This window comes from Caretta caretta, chromosome 13, assembly GCF_965140235.1.
Source record: "Caretta caretta isolate rCarCar2 chromosome 13, rCarCar1.hap1, whole genome shotgun sequence".
NCBI lineage: Eukaryota > Metazoa > Chordata > Testudines > Cheloniidae > Caretta > Caretta caretta.
This window is the reverse complement of record NC_134218.1, coordinates 34133239-34150709: the sequence shown is the minus strand read 5'-3', so window position 1 is coordinate 34150709 and position 17471 is coordinate 34133239. Positions and strand designations below refer to the sequence as shown.

Sequence of the window (17471 nt, the reverse complement as noted above, 5' to 3'; positions counted from 1 at the left end):
ACAGTTCATGGAGGCTAGGTCCATCAATGGCTATTAGCCAAGATGGTCAGGAATACAGTCCAATGATCTGGGTGTCCCTAAAGCTCTGACTAATAGAAGCTGGGACTGGACGACAGGGGATAGATCAGTCAATAAATTGACCTGTTCTGTTCATTCCCCCTGGCCATTCATATGTTCTTATGTAAGGCCCTAGGGTCCTTTTGCCACCAAAATCCTATTGAAAGTCTATGGGAATGTGTCTCCTAACACTGACATTCAAAAAGTTCAAGCTTTATAACCATTAAAATACAAATTGTCAACATCACTTGTCAAAATATATAAAGTAAATATAGTTAAATCAAACTCAGATGAGTTCTCAAGCAGCATTTTTCATGCTTTGCCTCTCGGTAAATTTCTGTTATCATAGATCATATAGACGGGAATTATTTTTCCCATGTGAGTGTCCTATGAAATTGACATTTACTGATCAAAATCTAATCCTTCCAAGACTAATAATAGTTAAGAAATAAGGAATCCCACAAAAGATACAGAGATGCTGAATAAGAATGCTTGTAAGTTTCAGGCCATATGGGTAAAAGATTTAAACCTGGAATGGGATTTTTGAAAGCATCTAGGCACCTAACCTCCACTGATTTCAAAATCCCACTAGGTGCTTAAATATTTTTTTTAAATCTGGCCCTGAGGGACTTTGCTGTAATTTAAGAGAACACAAGGCCATTTAGAACTTATCCTGAAGTAATACCATATAGAAGGTGTGTGGCAGTTAAGTATCTAGCAGCCTTAGATGTCGTTGAGTAAACAAAGGCTAAACTTACCTTTGGAGAAAGTAAATTTAGTTACTAATTTTTTATTAACGAGCAACAGGATTGTTGACAGTACAATTTTTTTATTTATTTAATTTTTTTACAAGCATAGTAAGAAGCACAATGTCAGGTGTTCTAGGTCTGGTAAAACCAAAGTAAAAGTTATTTCTAAAAGAGAATATTTTCCATCAGTTAATCCATTTTGTTCTTGATTTAGAACAAACCCCAACATTTCAAATTTCTCTGTATAAAGACCCTGGAGTTGTGGGTTCCCCCTGATCTCATGCAGTCTTCTGGCCTGCCCTTTCACTCCTGACCCACCACTCTCTCCTCAAACCCCATCCCCATTCCAAGTCCTGTCACACCAAAACTGGTCCTCAGTTATGCCTGTGAAAATGCAAAGAAACATCCATTGTCAGAGGGGGCTGCACAAGTAGGAGTCCCTGCATCCTGCCGGCGCAGTGTCTGTCAGTCAGTCTGGGAGCTAAACAATCAGACAGGCTGAGTCCAGTAGCCCCGAAGCAGAATAACCTCTGTGTTTATTGCAATTGCTCTGCAAGGGGCACTATGCTACCTGAGTGCCTGTGGATCAACAAATACCTGTCTCTGCCCCTACTCACACCTACTAGCAACCGAGAAGAAAAAAGGAATTCAGTCTATAGACTTCTAGCTATTTCTTTGTACTTATTTTCAGCTTTGATTTTTATTCTGATTTTTTTTTTTGCCTAATAGGATGTTCATGCCAATTGTTAAGGAAAACCATAACCTGTCTCCTCTACTGGATATGGGGGTGCACCAACAACTTTCTGTACAAAAGTAGTAAGCAAAATCCATTTGAATTGCACTTTCCACTTTTGTTTCTACCTCTGCAGTATGAATTTCCCTGTTTTTCAAGGTTCTGTTTTGACAGAGAATAGCTTAAACAGAAAGCAATGGGAAAAAGGCAGCCACATTGTATAATGGGCAAAAGAAGGCAGCAGAGGGTGAGAGACAGGAAAAAAGTAGCTATGCTGTGTAATGGGTCGCAGGGGGCAGCAGGGGGTGAGAACATAAGAATGGCCACACTGGGTCAGACAGATCTAGCCCAGTATCTTGTCTTCTGAAAATGGCCAATGCCAGGTGCTTCAGAGGTAATGAGCAGAACAGGTAATCATCAAGTGATCCATCCCCTGTCGCCCATTCCCAGCTTGAAGGGGCGACTATACTGTATAATGGGCACTAGGGACAGCAGAGGGTGGGGGTGGGGAAGGGGCAGCAGTGGGGAAGGGATTGGGGCGGGGGGGGGGGGAGGGGACAGCTGTCTTATAGCCCACAAAGCTTTAAAGATAGTGTCATGAAATTTATCACAAATTCTGTATCTAGTAACCTGTTTATTGGCCTCCACATTGCCATATTACCTGAGTGCCTGGTGACAGCTGAGAATTTCCTGCAAGGCAGAGAACTGTTATTCGCATGTAACTGATGGAGATCTGAGGTGCAAAAATGAGAAATGACTTTCTCAAGACCCCAGAGGGAGGATGTTGAGGACTATGAGAATTATCACAAACCTATGAAAATTCTTGTGCACAAGAGAGAATAAAAGCAGCAGTAAAAATGGAATTTCTGCTTTTTGTTCCAACAAACTTTTCTGAATATTTGTTTTGGTTTGTTTTGCATTATCCACTCACCACTGTTTGAGAGCTGGTGTGGCAATGTATTTTACAAGGTTTTATGAGACTCAGATTGCAAGGCATCCCCAATCATCATTAAGGCAAGAGGTATTCTTTACAGCTGGTCAACATTTATCAAGTGATATTTTCATTCTGAGTGGAAAATGGCCATTTTCTAAAATCAACTTTTTCACAGAAAAAACTCAGTTTTTTCGGGGAAATTATTGGATTAAAATCTCTGTTGTTCATGAAAAACAGAAAATGAGTCAGCTTCCATCCCTGTGGAATGAAACAATTTTGAAATTCCAATGCTTTTTGGGGTGTGAGGGGGGAGAAGCAGATATTCTTCATTTTTTTGACCAGCTCCAATTGCCTTTTTGAGTGTTCATGGAAAGTAAATAAAAGGGAAACCCACATGAAACCCGAAGGCACTGTGGGGCTTTTGTTTGGACAGATGATTGTCAGTGCGTTGTTGCTGTGTTTGCCCCACTCTGTTGTGAGCTAGTGTCAAAGCAAACAGTAAATGTTCTCGGTATTAATATGATTCAGAATTTGCCCTGAGTCAGGACTTCTTTATAACACAGCCGGGATTCTCGTAAAACGGAGACTTACCAAATGCTGGCTCAAATATGTGTTTATAGATCATGCCCATGTGTCACTGAGCTGGTTTAGATGCTAATTTCTCAAAATTAGAGCTGAGGTTTTTCAAGGAGGCTCAGGGCAAGGTTTTAGTGTCTAAAGATACCGATAGACATCTGTGGTTAATAGGATTGAGACATCTAGGCCCAGATTGTCAAAGGTATTTATGCGTTGATGTGGTCAGCATTGCAACACAAAACTGATTTAGGATTACGGACTGCCAATGAGATTTTCTCTCCTAAACATTGAGATTGGACTCCTAAATCTGTTAGGCACTGAGGTCAGAAGTGCCTAAATACCTTTATCAATCTGGGCCCTGGGCACTTTGAATACCCACTGGGCCTCTCTCTCTATCTTTAGGCACCAACCCACCTTTGCAAGTCTGGCCCCTTGTGGTGACTGCAGAAGCACCGAAGCAGGGTAGGCATCTAACTCCCACTAGTTTCAAATGGAATTAGGTGCCTGTCAGTGACCAGAATGGGGGTTGTCGTGCCTACTGGTTAGAGCAGGAGTCATGCTGAGTGATGACAGCAGGCATCAGTAGCCAGGAATTGGAGCCGAGGGTAGGTACCAGAGTCAAAGGCCAGTGGCCGCTGCCGAGGGTCAAAGGCAGAGTCAGAGGCCAGGAATCAGAGACGGTTATTGGCGCAAGACAAGGTGGGTCCAAGGCTGGGCACAGGGCAGGAGCAGGAGCTCTCCCAGCCATGGGTGAATTCTTTGAGCAGCCAGAGCCCTGTCACTGGTCATAAGAGCAAGTTTGCAGCTCCCCACAGCCCCACCCCACAGCCAGTTGGGTGTTTGGGCTAATCAGGCAGCTCAGCTGGGGCCCAGCTGTGCTCGTTAGACTGTGGGGGGTTAAGCTAGCACATAATTAGGCTAGCTGCATCTCCCTTCTCCTGACAGTGCTTAACTTGCTTTAGGTGCCTTAGGAAATCCCACTAGGAGTTTATCTGCCAGTTGAGGCACCTTTGAAAATGCACATGGAATTCAGGGGGATTTGGGCTCCTCACTCATTGTGACCCGCTGGAAAAATCACAGCCTAAAACAATACTTGGGTGCACTTTCGCAGGTCATGATGCCCAATCCACTGGTTTGACCAACGACAAATTAATCTACTTGATTGATGCCGGCATTGCCATAAATTCTGCCTACCCCCTCGTTCTGCGCCCACAGAGGAAAGTGCAACTGATCCTCTCCTTCGACTTCAGCGCCAGGGATCCTTTCGAGGTAACTTCTGTTATTCATTGTGATATCTCCCAACGCCCCCGTCAGGATCAAGCACTGCAGAAATACCCAGGACTTGGCCCATGACCCAGTGAGGTTACACGGTTGTTAGCAGCAGTAATTTGGATTCCCTGAAGGTGCTGTGGGGATCACAATTTGAGATGTGTGGATGTATAGGATCCACTGGGAATATTTACCTTATTCCCTGCAAGGTCGCTTGGGATTGGGGTGTGGGCACGTGGCCAGTCGTGACCTCTCTTTCCCTGTGGATGTCATGGAAGAAGAGGAAAACTTGAAATTCAGTTTTACTCTGTGTAAAAATGGCAGCTGCTTACTCCACAGATGTGCCCGTGTGTGTATCACAGTCCTATCTGACAGGCTAAATGACAGTCATTAGGTTTGACCACTTTTCATTTCTGTTAGCACGTACAGAGCCAAGAGCGCTCTAGCAGGAGAAGACGGGGTCAGTAGAAATGTGAACTAAGTTCCAGTAAGTCAGTTAGAACTCTGCAAACTCGCTAACCTCAGCCTCCCATATCACCAGGGCTCCATAGGTGATATTGTCTCCCTCTAGTGGCCGCAGCTACTGTAACGCTTTGCTACTTTGTTTACATCAAAGACAAGTTTTTCTATAGATGAATTTGTAAAAGACAAAACAAAAATCAAACTTGTGCTTTTGGAGCTGAAAGTCTGGGTTTTGATTTCTGTTTATTACGTTGGGCTGAGGTTAAGGGACCTAAGGGATTAATTTTTATGGGCATCCACATCCCTTAGGAGCTTTTGAAAACCTCAGCCACAGTATATGCATTGTTATGCAAAGATTCCTGCTACACAGATAAGGCAACAGGATCATGTCTGGTTTCCATGGAGGCCCTCGATTAGTCAGTTCTTTAGAGGCTCCTTGGAATGTTTGTATACTGTAGGTGAGGGATATTTTTAACTCTCTAGCCTGGCCATATTAGTGACATCACATTTTATTAATGGGATGGTCATTTTTTATTTATTTCTTTTAAAATTACTTTTCCCTCTTTCCCAGACCATCAAGAAAACTGCCATTTATTGTAAGACAAATCACATCCCATTTCCCGAGATAGATCCAGAAGAGATTAAGGACCCAGATCACCCCTCCGATTGCTACATCTTCAGAGGAAAGGATGTTCCCACTGTCATGCACTTCCCACTCTTCAACACCATAAATTGTCCAGGTAACTTAATTGTGCACCACTCTTCTAAAACTCTATGGGCTAGATTCGCAAACAGACTTCGGTGCCTCATTGCCAGTTTAGCCACCTAAATGTTAGAACCAGGCCTCACTGGGAATCACAAAACCCTTGCTCAGCTGCCACCAGACTCTATAGGAATCTACACTTGCTCAGGGCCTATGATTTTCAGAAAAGTTCTCTCGGTGCCTGAGTTTCCGTCTCTGGGCATGTCCACTGCTGCCCCATCCTAGGCTTCCAGATACATGAAGAGAGGTGTTTCTCTGCCTCACTTGGCTGTGGCAGTCATGCTGAGGCATGGCCTGCAGGATCAGGCCCCACACGTGCGCTCAGACAAATGCAGGGAGGGAGGCCCTCCCTCATAACTTTTAGCCCAGAGGTTATGGCACTCACCTGGGATGGGGGGGCAGGTCAAGTTCCCCCTCAGCCTGAGGGAGGAGAAGGGATTTGAAGAGGGATGTGCCGTCTCTTAGGCAAAGGCCAAAACCACTGGGCAAGGGGATATGCTGATGTGGGACTCCCTCAGTATCTCCTATTGTATCTGTTCTACTTTGGATAAAGAATTGGAGAGTCAGCGGAACAGGGGGAATGGAGGCCGGGCCCCCCACAGCCCGTGTAAGTGCTGTAACCACCAGGCTATAGAGTGTCTGTCATCACAGATGAGAACCCCAAGCAGAGACAGGCACCTCCCTCTAGCCTGGACTTGGGTGCTGAACTCCCTCAGCGGTTAGCACACATCCCTCTCCTGGGCATCTCCCACGGGCTAGCGTAGGTGGTTCCCAGCCTAGCATACTGGTGTTTGTGGATCACTTTCCCAGGAGCCTGTCTCTCTTCTTTCATTGCACAGGGAGCCTGGGCACCTAACTCAGCCTTTGTGAATCCCAGTGATTTTCCAGGGGTCTAAAATTAGGCGCCATGACTCTCCGTAACCCAGCCCCTGAGTTCCGCTGTTCTCTGGTGGACCGCCTTTTCCCAGGACTCAGCCCTCAGGCCAGATCACAATGTAAATCCACCCATTCTGGTGTACCAGTTTCCCACAAATAAAAGTCCAGTATCCTTATAGCAGGTCTCTGGCACCAACTCTAGGTCCTAGGGATGTTGTACCACCTTGCCCCATGGCTTCCAGTCATCCTTGTCCCCTTCTTAAGGACTTCATGCCACTTTCTCCTGTAGCTGGTAAGGGAACCCTGGCCCTCGCACTCCACCGGGTTCCAGTCCAGGGGCCCTATAAACAACAGTGAAGGTCCACTCCTTTTACAGGCCTTCTCCCTCCACAACCTCTGTAGGTTCAGCCTTCTTTCAGGGCCAGGGCTCTCCCCTGGAACCCCCTAACACAAATCCCGAGCTAAAAGGATAAACTCAAGCCAATTACTACTCTCCTCAGGCTTGGCCTCTCATCCATCCCTGCTGCTTTGTTCCTCTGCTGAGCAATTCCCAGAGCTCTTTCCCTGGTTCTCCAGTTCCTGCCCTTTTATCAGGGCTTAGTACTGCAGCCTGCTCTGTTCCAATGGATGCTTTCTCTCACTGCTTCTTGCCAGATTTCGATACTCAGGAGACCATCCCCGAAGCCAACTCTCTTCCATGTCTCTCCACTCCCTAACCCAGAGAGAGGTCCTCCTTGCAGCCTCCTCCTTCTCTGAAACTCCTGCCTTCATGGAGCCCACCCAGCTCCCTCCCCAGCTGGGACTCACCTTCAGCTAAGTCTGGTTCTCCCTCCAGGTGTAGCCAGGGAACATAATTGGCACACATTAACCCTTTCAGGGCCTGTCTGAGCTACACAGTCCATCACATCAGTGTATATAGATAGCTAGATAGGCTATCCCCATACACCCTAGCTATCTAGCTATCTAGCTAGATAAGCTCCCTTAAAAGCATGAGATGGGCTTAAAATCATGACATTGTTAAAACAATAAGCATTTGGTTATTTGTATTTGTTTGCTGGTTTCTAAGCCTTTAAAGTGCATCAGTGTCACATTTGCAGGTTTTACTCTGAAACCTAAGGACTGGAAACTTACTTTTGAAAATATAAATAACAGCTGTGATCCTCACCTAATCCTGGTAACAATCTTCAAATATAGACTCATAGAATACCAGGATTGGAAGGGACCTCAGGAGGTCATCTAGTCCAACCCCCTGCTCAAAGCAGGACCAATCCTGAATTTTTGCCCCAGATCGCTAAATGGTCCCCTCAATGATTGAACTCACAACCCTGGGTTTAACAGACTAATGCTCAAATCACTGAGCTATCCCTCCCTCTTAAGTATGTTAAGGGCTTTATAAAGCGGATGAGATCAATGATTCTCAATGTCCATTGAAAATAGGACAAAAAGTCATAGGCTTAATATGGAGCATGGGAGATTTAGGTTCACTATTAGATTCATAGAACGATAAGGTTAGAAGGGACCGCAAGGGTCATCTAGTCTAACCCTCAGCCAAGATGCAGGATTTGTTCTGTCTAAACCATCCCAGACAGATGGCTACCCAGCCTCCTTTTGAAAACCTCCAGTAAAGGAGATTCCACGACCTCCCTAAGCAGTTTGTTCCATTGTCCTACCATTTTTACAGTTTGGATTTTTTTTCCAGAGATTTAATCTAAATCTGCTCTGCTGTAGTTTGAACCCATTGCCTCTTATCCTGCCCTCTATGGCACGAGAGAAAAACTTTCTCGGTCTTTTTTATGGCAGTCTTTTAAGTATTTGAAGACAGCTATCATGCCCCACTTAATCTTCTCTTTTCCAAACTGAACATACCCAGTTCCTTCAGCCTTTGCTCATAGGGCTAGCATTTCATCCCTTTGAACATCTTTGTCACTCACCTCTGGAGCCTTTCCAACTTCTGTATATCCTTTCCATACGTTAGTGACCAAAATTAGACACAGTACTCGAGCTCAGGTCTAACCAGCACTGACTACAGTTGCCCTGTATCACCTGTATCACCTCTCGTGACTTCCATACCATGTCTTTGTTAACACAGCCTAAAATTGCATTTGCTTTCTTTGCAACAGCATCGCATTGCTGACTCATATTGAGGTTGTGATCCACCACAACTTTCAGATCCTTCTCAGCAGCGCTGCTGCCAGGCCAGTTACCCCCTATTCTGTATTTGTGCATTTGGTTTTTCTTCTCTCAGTGCAGAAATTTACATTTGTCTTTGTTGAATTTCATTTTGTTGTCTATAGCCCAATGCTCCAAGTTATCAAGATCCCTTTGAATTTTAGCTCTATCCTCCAAAGTGTTGGCAACCACTCTAGCTTTGTGTCATCTGCAAACTTGATAAGTATATTCTCTATTCCTACATCCAGGTCATTAATAAAGATGTTAAACAAGACTGAACACAGCACAGATCCCTGTGGAACCCCACCTGAGACCTCCTCCAATCTGACATCATTCCATTAATAGTTACTCTTTGTTTGAGGTTGTTTAACCAATTATATATCTGTTTAATGGTAGTTCTACCAAGTCCGCATTTCTCCAGCTTACTTATCAGAATGTCATGTGGGATTGTGTCAAAATCCTTGCTGATGTCCAGCTATATTATGTCCACTTCATTCGCCCTATCAACCAAATCAGTTACCCTGTCAAAGAAGGAAATCAAGCTGGTTTAGCATGATTTGTTCTATGCCAATCCATGCAGGCTGCTAATGATCACCTCTTTGTTCTCCAGGTATTTGCAAATTTAATGTTTTAAACATTGTTCTAGTAGGTTCCCAAGTTCCCTGGCTCCCCTTTCCCCCCCTTTTAAAGATGAGCTCTTCTCCAGTCTTCCAGGACCTCTCCTGTCATCCATGAGTTCATAATTATTATTGCCAGTGACTCCAAGATTTCTTCAGCTAATTCCTTCAGTACCGTCGGTAAATAGCATCAGGCCTTGCTGATTTGAATTCATTAAATTGGTCAGAAAATCTGTGAAATGTTCTTTACTTATTCAGATCTTCATCCCTTCCCCTTTATTGTTTATGTTGCTAGTCATCTGGTCACATGTTATTTTTTGTTGGGGGAAAAAAACTAAGAAAAACTTCCTAACTCTCAGGGTAGTTTCACTCTGGAATAGACTTCCATGGGACGTAGTGGAATCCTCATCTGAAGATTTTAGGAACAGCTTGGATAAACATATGTCACGGATGTTCTAGGTTCACTTGGTCCTGCCTCAGCACAGGAAATTGGACTTAGTGATGTTTCAAGGTCCCTTTCAGCCCCACATTTCTGTGATTCTAAGAAAACCTCAGAAGTTGGCCATGGTGTTCCCCTTCCTCTTTAGGTACCTGGATTCTATGCTCCTGGGAGCAGTAAAAGTGTAAAAGCAGTACCACTGTTTCCCTCTATTTGACATTACCCACCTGTTTTTTTCCTAGGTAAAATAAAGGACTTCAGAGACAAGTTTACCACCTTTACTAGACATTACTCAGAGGATGATGTCAAAGAACTCCTCAAAAGAGCAAAGATGAATGTGTCCAACAACAAGGAGAAGATTTTGAATGAGATCCGGCAGATTGTGTCCTCCTCCACCAAGGAGTTTTAAAACCACATCTCTGTTTGGCTCCTGATAATGAAGGACAGAAAATCTGTGCCTGGCTCTGACTTGCATATTTCCCAAGAGGCTGTTCACTGTGACCACTTAGAACCTAAGTGCAGCAGGGAGGAGTTAGTTTCCCAGTGTTAGATTCACAAAGCGATTTAAGTACCTAACTGCCCCTGTAGGTGCCTGAGTCACAGATTTAGGCACTCCTGGGGTCACAAAATTCTTGCTCAGCTGCCAGAGAACCCTGTAGTGCCTAAACTCCCTCAGCACCAAAGTTGTTTTAGTGAAATTTCCCTGGGTGTCTATGTTTCTGCCTCAGGGCATGTGCACTGCAGCCGCCATCTCAGTGTCCAGGGCCCTAAGACCCAGAGTGATTCCCTACTCGGGAAAGACAGGCGTTCCTCTTCCTACCTTACCTGTGGAGCCTGAGCCATGGTGCGAGAAGGAGGAAGATGGCTTCCCTCAGAACTGTTAGCCCAGTAGTCAGCGTACTCACTTGGGATGGAGGAGACCTCAGGTCAAGTTCCCTGGCTGCCTCAGGGGGAGAAGGGATTTGAAGAGGCATCTGCTATCTCTGAGGAGAGGGCTCTCGTCACTGGGCAGTGGGAAAGTGTAATTGTTATGGCGGCTTTGAGAGAGAGAGAGAGAGCAAGGGTGAGAAGCCTGATGGCTGCAGCACTCCCCTCTGAGATCACAGACCCGGGATCTAGTCCCCCAGCTCTACAGCCCACAGTGGTAGGCCCCACAGGTGAGCTATGTGGAGGAACACCTGTCTTCCCGCAGTTCGTGCATTGCTGTGGGGCTTAGGCATCTGTATACCTAGAGCAGGGCAGCCGTGTGCATGTCCAGAGGCACCAAGGGAACTCTTACTGCCAAAACATGGGTGTTGACTGAGATAAGGCATCTACAGGATTCAGCGACAGCTGAGTGGGGGTTTGGTGACTCCCAGTGGGGCCTGATGCTGGGCTTCTGGTATGTAATATGGCCACTAGGAGCCAAGTCCTTTTGTGAATGTAGCTCTGGCCATGGAATAATGAATTTGGTAAAATGGTCCTAGATGCCTAGATAGATAGTATGTGATGATTATTAGACACATAAGTAGATAGACGGTAGATAATGATGATCGAGCTAGCTAGCTAGATTTATCTACAATACATACAATACATACAATAGCTTGTGATGAGAGGGTTGACATAACTAGATAGATGAATATACAATAGCTTGTGGTGATGGACAGATTAATACATAATAGGTTAAGATAAATAGATGGGGTATATGGGGTATATGGGGATAGATAGATAGATAGATAGATAGATAGAATTTATAAGACACATACATACATGTTGGTTTGTCAGTGCTCACATGGCACCACTCTCGGTTGACCAGACATCCCAATATTCTTGGGACCATTCCGATATTAGGGGCTTTGTCTAATATACTCAACTATTCCCCCACCCCACCAAAAACCGTGTCCCGATTTTTCACACTTGCTATCTGGTCACCCTACACCACTGTCACACAGAAATTTACATTGTGCAGAATGATAATATTACAGCTGCCTGGCACACAAATGTGTCTGCAAGATTTCTCTGTGGGTTCTCCTAGTTTAGAAGAGGAATGGAAGTAAGAAAGGAATTTTGTGCCAAGCTGTGATCCATGATCTATCCACCTAGGGAGGTGGTAGAATCTCCTTCCTTAGAGGTTTTTAAGGTCAGGCTTGACAAAGCCCTGGCTGGGATGATTTAACTGGGAATTGGTCCTGCTTCGAGGAGGGGGTTGGACTAGATGACATTCTGGGGTCCCTTCCAACCCTGATATTCTATGATTCTATGATTCTATGAAACAGTCTCATTAACACCCCTGGTAAATGTGGAGTAACTTTACTAAAGCTGATGATGTTACTCTCCATTTACATGGAGGCTAGAATCTGGCCTGTTATTTATAACGGTGCATTTTTTATTGCTTGTTAATTTCCAAATCATTTTTTCTTTCGCTGTGTGTGACAATAACATTTTACAACACTCTTTCCTTCTGTGTGATGAATATTAAATAAATAAACGATAATGTCCCATCATTTTTCACCTTGTCTGCCTCAGTGCTAGAAATAGCCCGGCTTTCTTCCACCACCGGCTGATTGTTCCACAGTAAGTGAGTGCGCAAGGGACTAAAGTCACAAAGGGACGCAGGATATGTCCGCACTTAAAATGCTACGGCGGCACAGCTGTAATGCTTCAGTGAGGACACGCACTGCAGTGATGGGTGGGGTTCTGTAGGTAATTTATCCCCTCCCCAACTCACACACAGAGGCAGTAGCTAGGTCGCTGGAGAAATGCTTCTGTCAAGCTGGCTAGATTGTCGGGCTCAACGGGTAGTGATCAATGGCTCCGTGTCTAGTTGGCAGCCGGTATCAAGTGGAGTGCCCCAAGGGTCGGTCCTGGGGCCGGTTTTGTTCAATATCTTCATAAATGATCTGGAGGATGGTGTGGATTGCACTCTCAGCAAATTTGCGGATGATACTAAACTGGGAGGAGTGGTAGATACGCTGGAGGGGAGGGATAGGATACAGAAGGACCTAGACAAATTGGAGGATTGGGCCAAAAGAAATCTGATGAGGTTCAATAAGGATAAGTGCAGGGTCCTGCACTTAGGATGGAAGAATCCAATGCACCGCTACAGACTAGGGACCGAATGGCTAGGCAGCAGTTCTGCGGAAAAGGACCTAGGGGTGACAGTGGACGAGAAGCTGGATATGAGTCAGCAGTGTGCCCTTGTTGCCAAGAAGGCCAATGGCATTTTGGGATGTATAAGTAGGGGCATAGCGAGCAGATCGAGGGACGTGATCGTTCCCCTCTATTCGACATTGGTGAGGCCTCATCTGGAGTACTGTGTCCAGTTTTGGGCCCCACACTTCAAGAAGGATGTGGATAAATTGGAGAGAGTCCAGCGAAGGGCAACAAAAATGATTAGGGGTCTGGAACACATGAGTTATGAGGAGAGGCTGAGGGAGCTGGGATTGTTTAGCCTGCAGAAGAGAAGAGTGAGGGGGGATTTGATAGCTGCTTTCAACTACCTGAAAGGGAGTTCCAAAGAGGATGGTTCTAGACTGTTCTCAATGGTATCAGATGACAGAACGAGGAGTAATGGTCTCAAGCTGCAGTGGGGGAGGTTTAGATTGGATATTAGGAAAAACTTTTTCACTAAGAGGGTGGTGAAACACTGGAATGCGTTACCTACGGAGGTGGTAGAATCTCCTTCCTTAGAGGTTTTTAAGGTCAGGCTTGACAAAGCCCTGGCTGGGATGATTTAACTGGGAATTGGTCCTGCTTCGAGCAGGGGGTTGGACTAGATGACCTTCTGGGGTCCCTTCCAACCCTTATATTCTATGATTCTATGATTCTATGAACCTAGTGCTGTCTGCACCAGGGGTTAGCTCGGCCTGGCTACATCTGAGAGTCGTAGCGCTGCCGATGTCAGTTTTCAGTGCAGCCCACCCCTTCGGCGCTGAGCGTCACCACTCCTAACTCTTAGGTGCTTAGAAAATCACTGGGATCCACAAAGCCTGCGTGAGGTGCCCAGGTCTCTGTGCAATGAATGAGGAGGGACAGACACCTAAGAATGGGATCCATAAAAGCCAGCCCTTGCCGGGAGGTGACCAAGCTAGCCCACGGGAGATGCCAAGGAGAGGGCTGTGTGCTAAGCCCTGCCCCTCTTGCCTCTTTGTGAGAAAAAAATTACTTGCCTGAGTAAGGGCTAGATTCAGATTCTCTTGCTCACACTGAGTTGTACTTTACACCGTAAGTCATTCCAATGGCACTATTCGTGGAGCACCATGCTACTCAATGACAGCAAGGGGATCAGAAGTCTGCTGGAACTGTAACAAAGAAACAAGTATCCAGCGCTCGCGCGGCTGTGGAAAGAGATGGACACGAGAGAAAACAGGGCTCAGCTGTGGTTAATAATTATATCCTAGGTTAGTCACCTGCTACGCAGGGTTTAACCCCGCCACAAAGACTATGGTTCTTGTGGGCTGCAGTGATCACCACACAGAGGATTTTCCAAGAATGCAAGAGTAGGCTAGTGCCCAGAATAGAGCCGTGATATTTACACCTGTCTGAGTTAATAGCCACAGAAAGAATAACCTATTGCCATAGAAAGCAATGACATGCATTTGAAGAAATTTGGGCCTCCAGACATATTTAGTTAAAAACATTGAGATGGCTCAAAGAATGCCAGACCTCCCTTCCACCTACCCCCTCCTCTTTTTCCCTTCCCCCGTCCCAGGTCAACTCCTTTCCTCCTTTCTCTATTCATGTGTGTCTTCTCCTCTTTTATTACTGTCCCTCTGCCCTCCAGGTATGCTATGTCTATGTAGCATTGTCTGCCTTTGTATTGTCTCACCTGGCTGCTTTGAAAAGTTGTAAAATTGTGTCATCCCATAGTTCTACTGGAGTAGAGCCCTGTGCCTGACCCAGTCCTAATGGGACGCAACTACAGGCACTGGGTTCGGGATGCGGTGGGTACAGGACCCAATGACAAGTGTCAGGTTTGGGTCGGAGATGAACAGTCACACCCATGAGACAGGGCAGCCCAGACCCTGCACCTCCTCCAGTCCTGCTCAATGATGGGGAGAGGAGGTGCCTGGAGGTGGGGTCTGGAGCGGGGTTGGGTGGCGAAAAGGTGGCCGGGCAAAGCCATGTCATTTTGGGCACGGTTAAGAGGGCTGTTTCTCCTCCAGGGAAAGAGGTGTTACTGGTTGTGTAAAAGCAGCTGCAGACCCAGGCGTCAGGGAGCCAGGCAGGCAGCTGTTTTGGGTGAGCAGGGTGGGGGTGCAGCTTCCCTGACCACACTGCTCCTTCAGCCTATCATGTGTCTCTGAGGCTAAGGTGGGGGGTCTTCCCCCTCACCTCCTCCACATCCACTGCCCGAGCCCCTCTGCTCCCTAGACTCCTCGGCGCACACCCACAGCCCCAAACCTCAGTGCGCCATTCAAGGCAACCTGAACCCAGCAGTGTCTGACAACAAATACTGGGCTTGGGTCAGGTCAGGTCTGAAAACAACTTGACACTCATGGACTGAGGTCCGGTTTGGATTGACTGTGCTCTGACCAAGTTCTAGCAGGGCTTTAGAAATAGGTTTGAGCAAGCTTCTGTATTGGAGACCCCATGTAACATGCAGAATTTGGAAATATATACAATTTGTAAATCATATTTACCCTTTTGTACTTTCATTGACTGTTTCTTTATGGAAAGAAAAAAAGAAAGACTGGAATCTCTCTTGAGCCTTTTCATCATTAAAGCTTTACCAGATTAATAACTCGCTTGAGATTCACATGTTAATGTTGCTTACGCAACAGATATTTCAAAATGGTAGCTGAGGGAGTTGTTATGCCCTTTCACTTAGGGAGTCAAAGCAATGCACAAAAGGGTCAGGAAGAAAATAATAGCAATGATGTAATCTTTACTGAATGGGAAAAAGGCATATAATTAGATAGCAACACCAGCTAAAAGGTGTTGTAAGTCAACAACCAGGTCCCAGCTCCTCAACATTTGGTTGACTGTGAGGGACATGGGAGAAGCCTGTACTATCTTATGAATACTATATGCTCGATATGTTTATTGTGTGGCTTGCTTTAGGGTTGCTAGGAAGTTAATTTCAGCAGGCACAGAAAGCAGGTAGGCTGGAAAGCAGACAGTAATATCTGGTACTATAAGGACAGTACTGGTGTCAGTGCCTTTTAAGTTTTACCACCACCAGGCTGGTGACTGCGGATGGGAGGGCCGACAGGTGGGAAACTGAAACAAAGAGCTTTGGGAGTGATTAGAAATCCAAGATGCTGGACTCAAAGGCTGCAGGGATAGAGCCTGTTCCCCCCAAAGCCAGAAGTGGGATCTCTGGATAAGTTAAACCTACCACAACTTCAGGTAAGGCAGCTGAATATTGGCTGTTTATTTTGGGAACAAAACCCTATTGTTGTGTTATGCTTTGATTCCTGCTGTTGAGATTAAACGATACTTGGTTTCAAAAAGGCTGGTTTTGGGACACTATGTTCACCCCGGTCACAGATCCCCATGGGAAATTTTGCAAGAACAGTTGAACCTGGTTGATCCTGCTGGTAAACAGGGATACAACCTGGGGACTGGTCTAAGGACGGGGAGAAGTTACCTAAATAAAGGGAGTTGCAGTGCCTCCTGGGAGGTGTAGTTTGTGCCAAGTGTCCCCATTCTCATCTACAGGCTGGGCTTCCTCATCCATCCCTCAAAATGCATCATGGTCTCCCATCTTAGTGAGGGGTAGCTGTGCAATATGGAGTCCTTGTTCCTGCTGCGTTATGGACGATGTAGTCCAGATGGGGGAATCCAAGCTTCTTGATAATGGAGACACGAGGTGCAAACTACATATCCCAGAAGGCACTGCAAATTCAATTTTTGGCCAAAATCTCTCTTTTCAAGTTTTTTGGCTAAAAACTTAAAAATTTCCATGGAAAAAATGTTTTGGACCAGTTCCAATAAGACCTCAGTATGCCAATACAATGGGAGTGGAGTGAGAATATTACCCATATGTGCTATGTATGTTGCTGAAGAAATTATAGATAGTCACTATGGGCTTGGCTGACTCACGCTTCTCTTATTATTTTTTTTTTTTACAGAGGTAACAAAAAGTGCCCTTCTGTGAAGTTCTGTGGTCATTTTAGCAGATATACTGTAGTGTTGTAACAACTGTCATATTTCATCAGGTCAGGTGAAAAAGCATTATACACTAAGGGCCAGATTTTCAAAGGTATTTAGGTGCCTAAAGATGCAGAGAAGTTCCTAGCTGGATTTACTAATGCTCTTAAACAGGTTATGAGCCAGAAGTTTGAAGGTATTTAGAGCCTAGTGGGACTTTCAAAAGCATCTTGTCACATAATATCTGTTGAAATCAATGAATTTTAGGTACTGAGGTGTTGTAAAATCCCACTAGGTGCCTAACTAAGGCTATGTCTATGCCGCACACCTTACAACGGAACGGTAGTGCAGCGGCAGTCACACCATTGTAAGGTAAGCTGTGTAGCCGCTCTTTGTTACCGAGAAAGCTCTGTCTTGGTGACAAACTAACCCCCCACCCTCCACCAGGGGCAGTAGTGTCATTGACAAGAGAGTGGCTCCCACTGACAAAGCACTGTCCACACCGGTGCTTTTCATCATTAAAACTTTTGTCGTTCAGGGGGCTATTTTTTCCACACCCCTGTGCGACAAAAGTTTTAACGACGAAAGTGCAGTGTAGAGAAAGCCTCAACCTTTTGAAAATCTGTTCTTAAATAAATACTGAATAAAGTTAAAAGGTATGGTAGGACATATCTGAAGATCTGGGGAGAGAAGATCTTTCTTTCTTTCTTTCTTTCTTTCTTTTTCTTTCTTTCTTTCCTTTCCAGAGAACAC

The 17471-nt window shown here is 45.4% G+C and overlaps 1 protein-coding gene across 1 annotated transcript in view; it reads left to right on the top strand.

Moving 5' to 3' along the window:
• LOC125622500 (cytosolic phospholipase A2 gamma-like) overlaps positions 1 to 10053 on the top strand; it is a 29889-nt gene extending 19836 nt beyond the window's left edge. The window contains exons 12-16 of the mRNA XM_075119007.1: positions 750 to 767; positions 1536 to 1619; positions 4161 to 4318; positions 5352 to 5520; positions 9887 to 10053. Coding sequence (XP_074975108.1) covers positions 750 to 767; positions 1536 to 1619; positions 4161 to 4318; positions 5352 to 5520; positions 9887 to 10053 — 596 coding nt within the window. The remainder of the gene's footprint in view (positions 1 to 749; positions 768 to 1535; positions 1620 to 4160; positions 4319 to 5351; positions 5521 to 9886) is intronic.
• The last annotated feature ends 7418 nt before the right edge of the window (positions 10054 to 17471 follow it).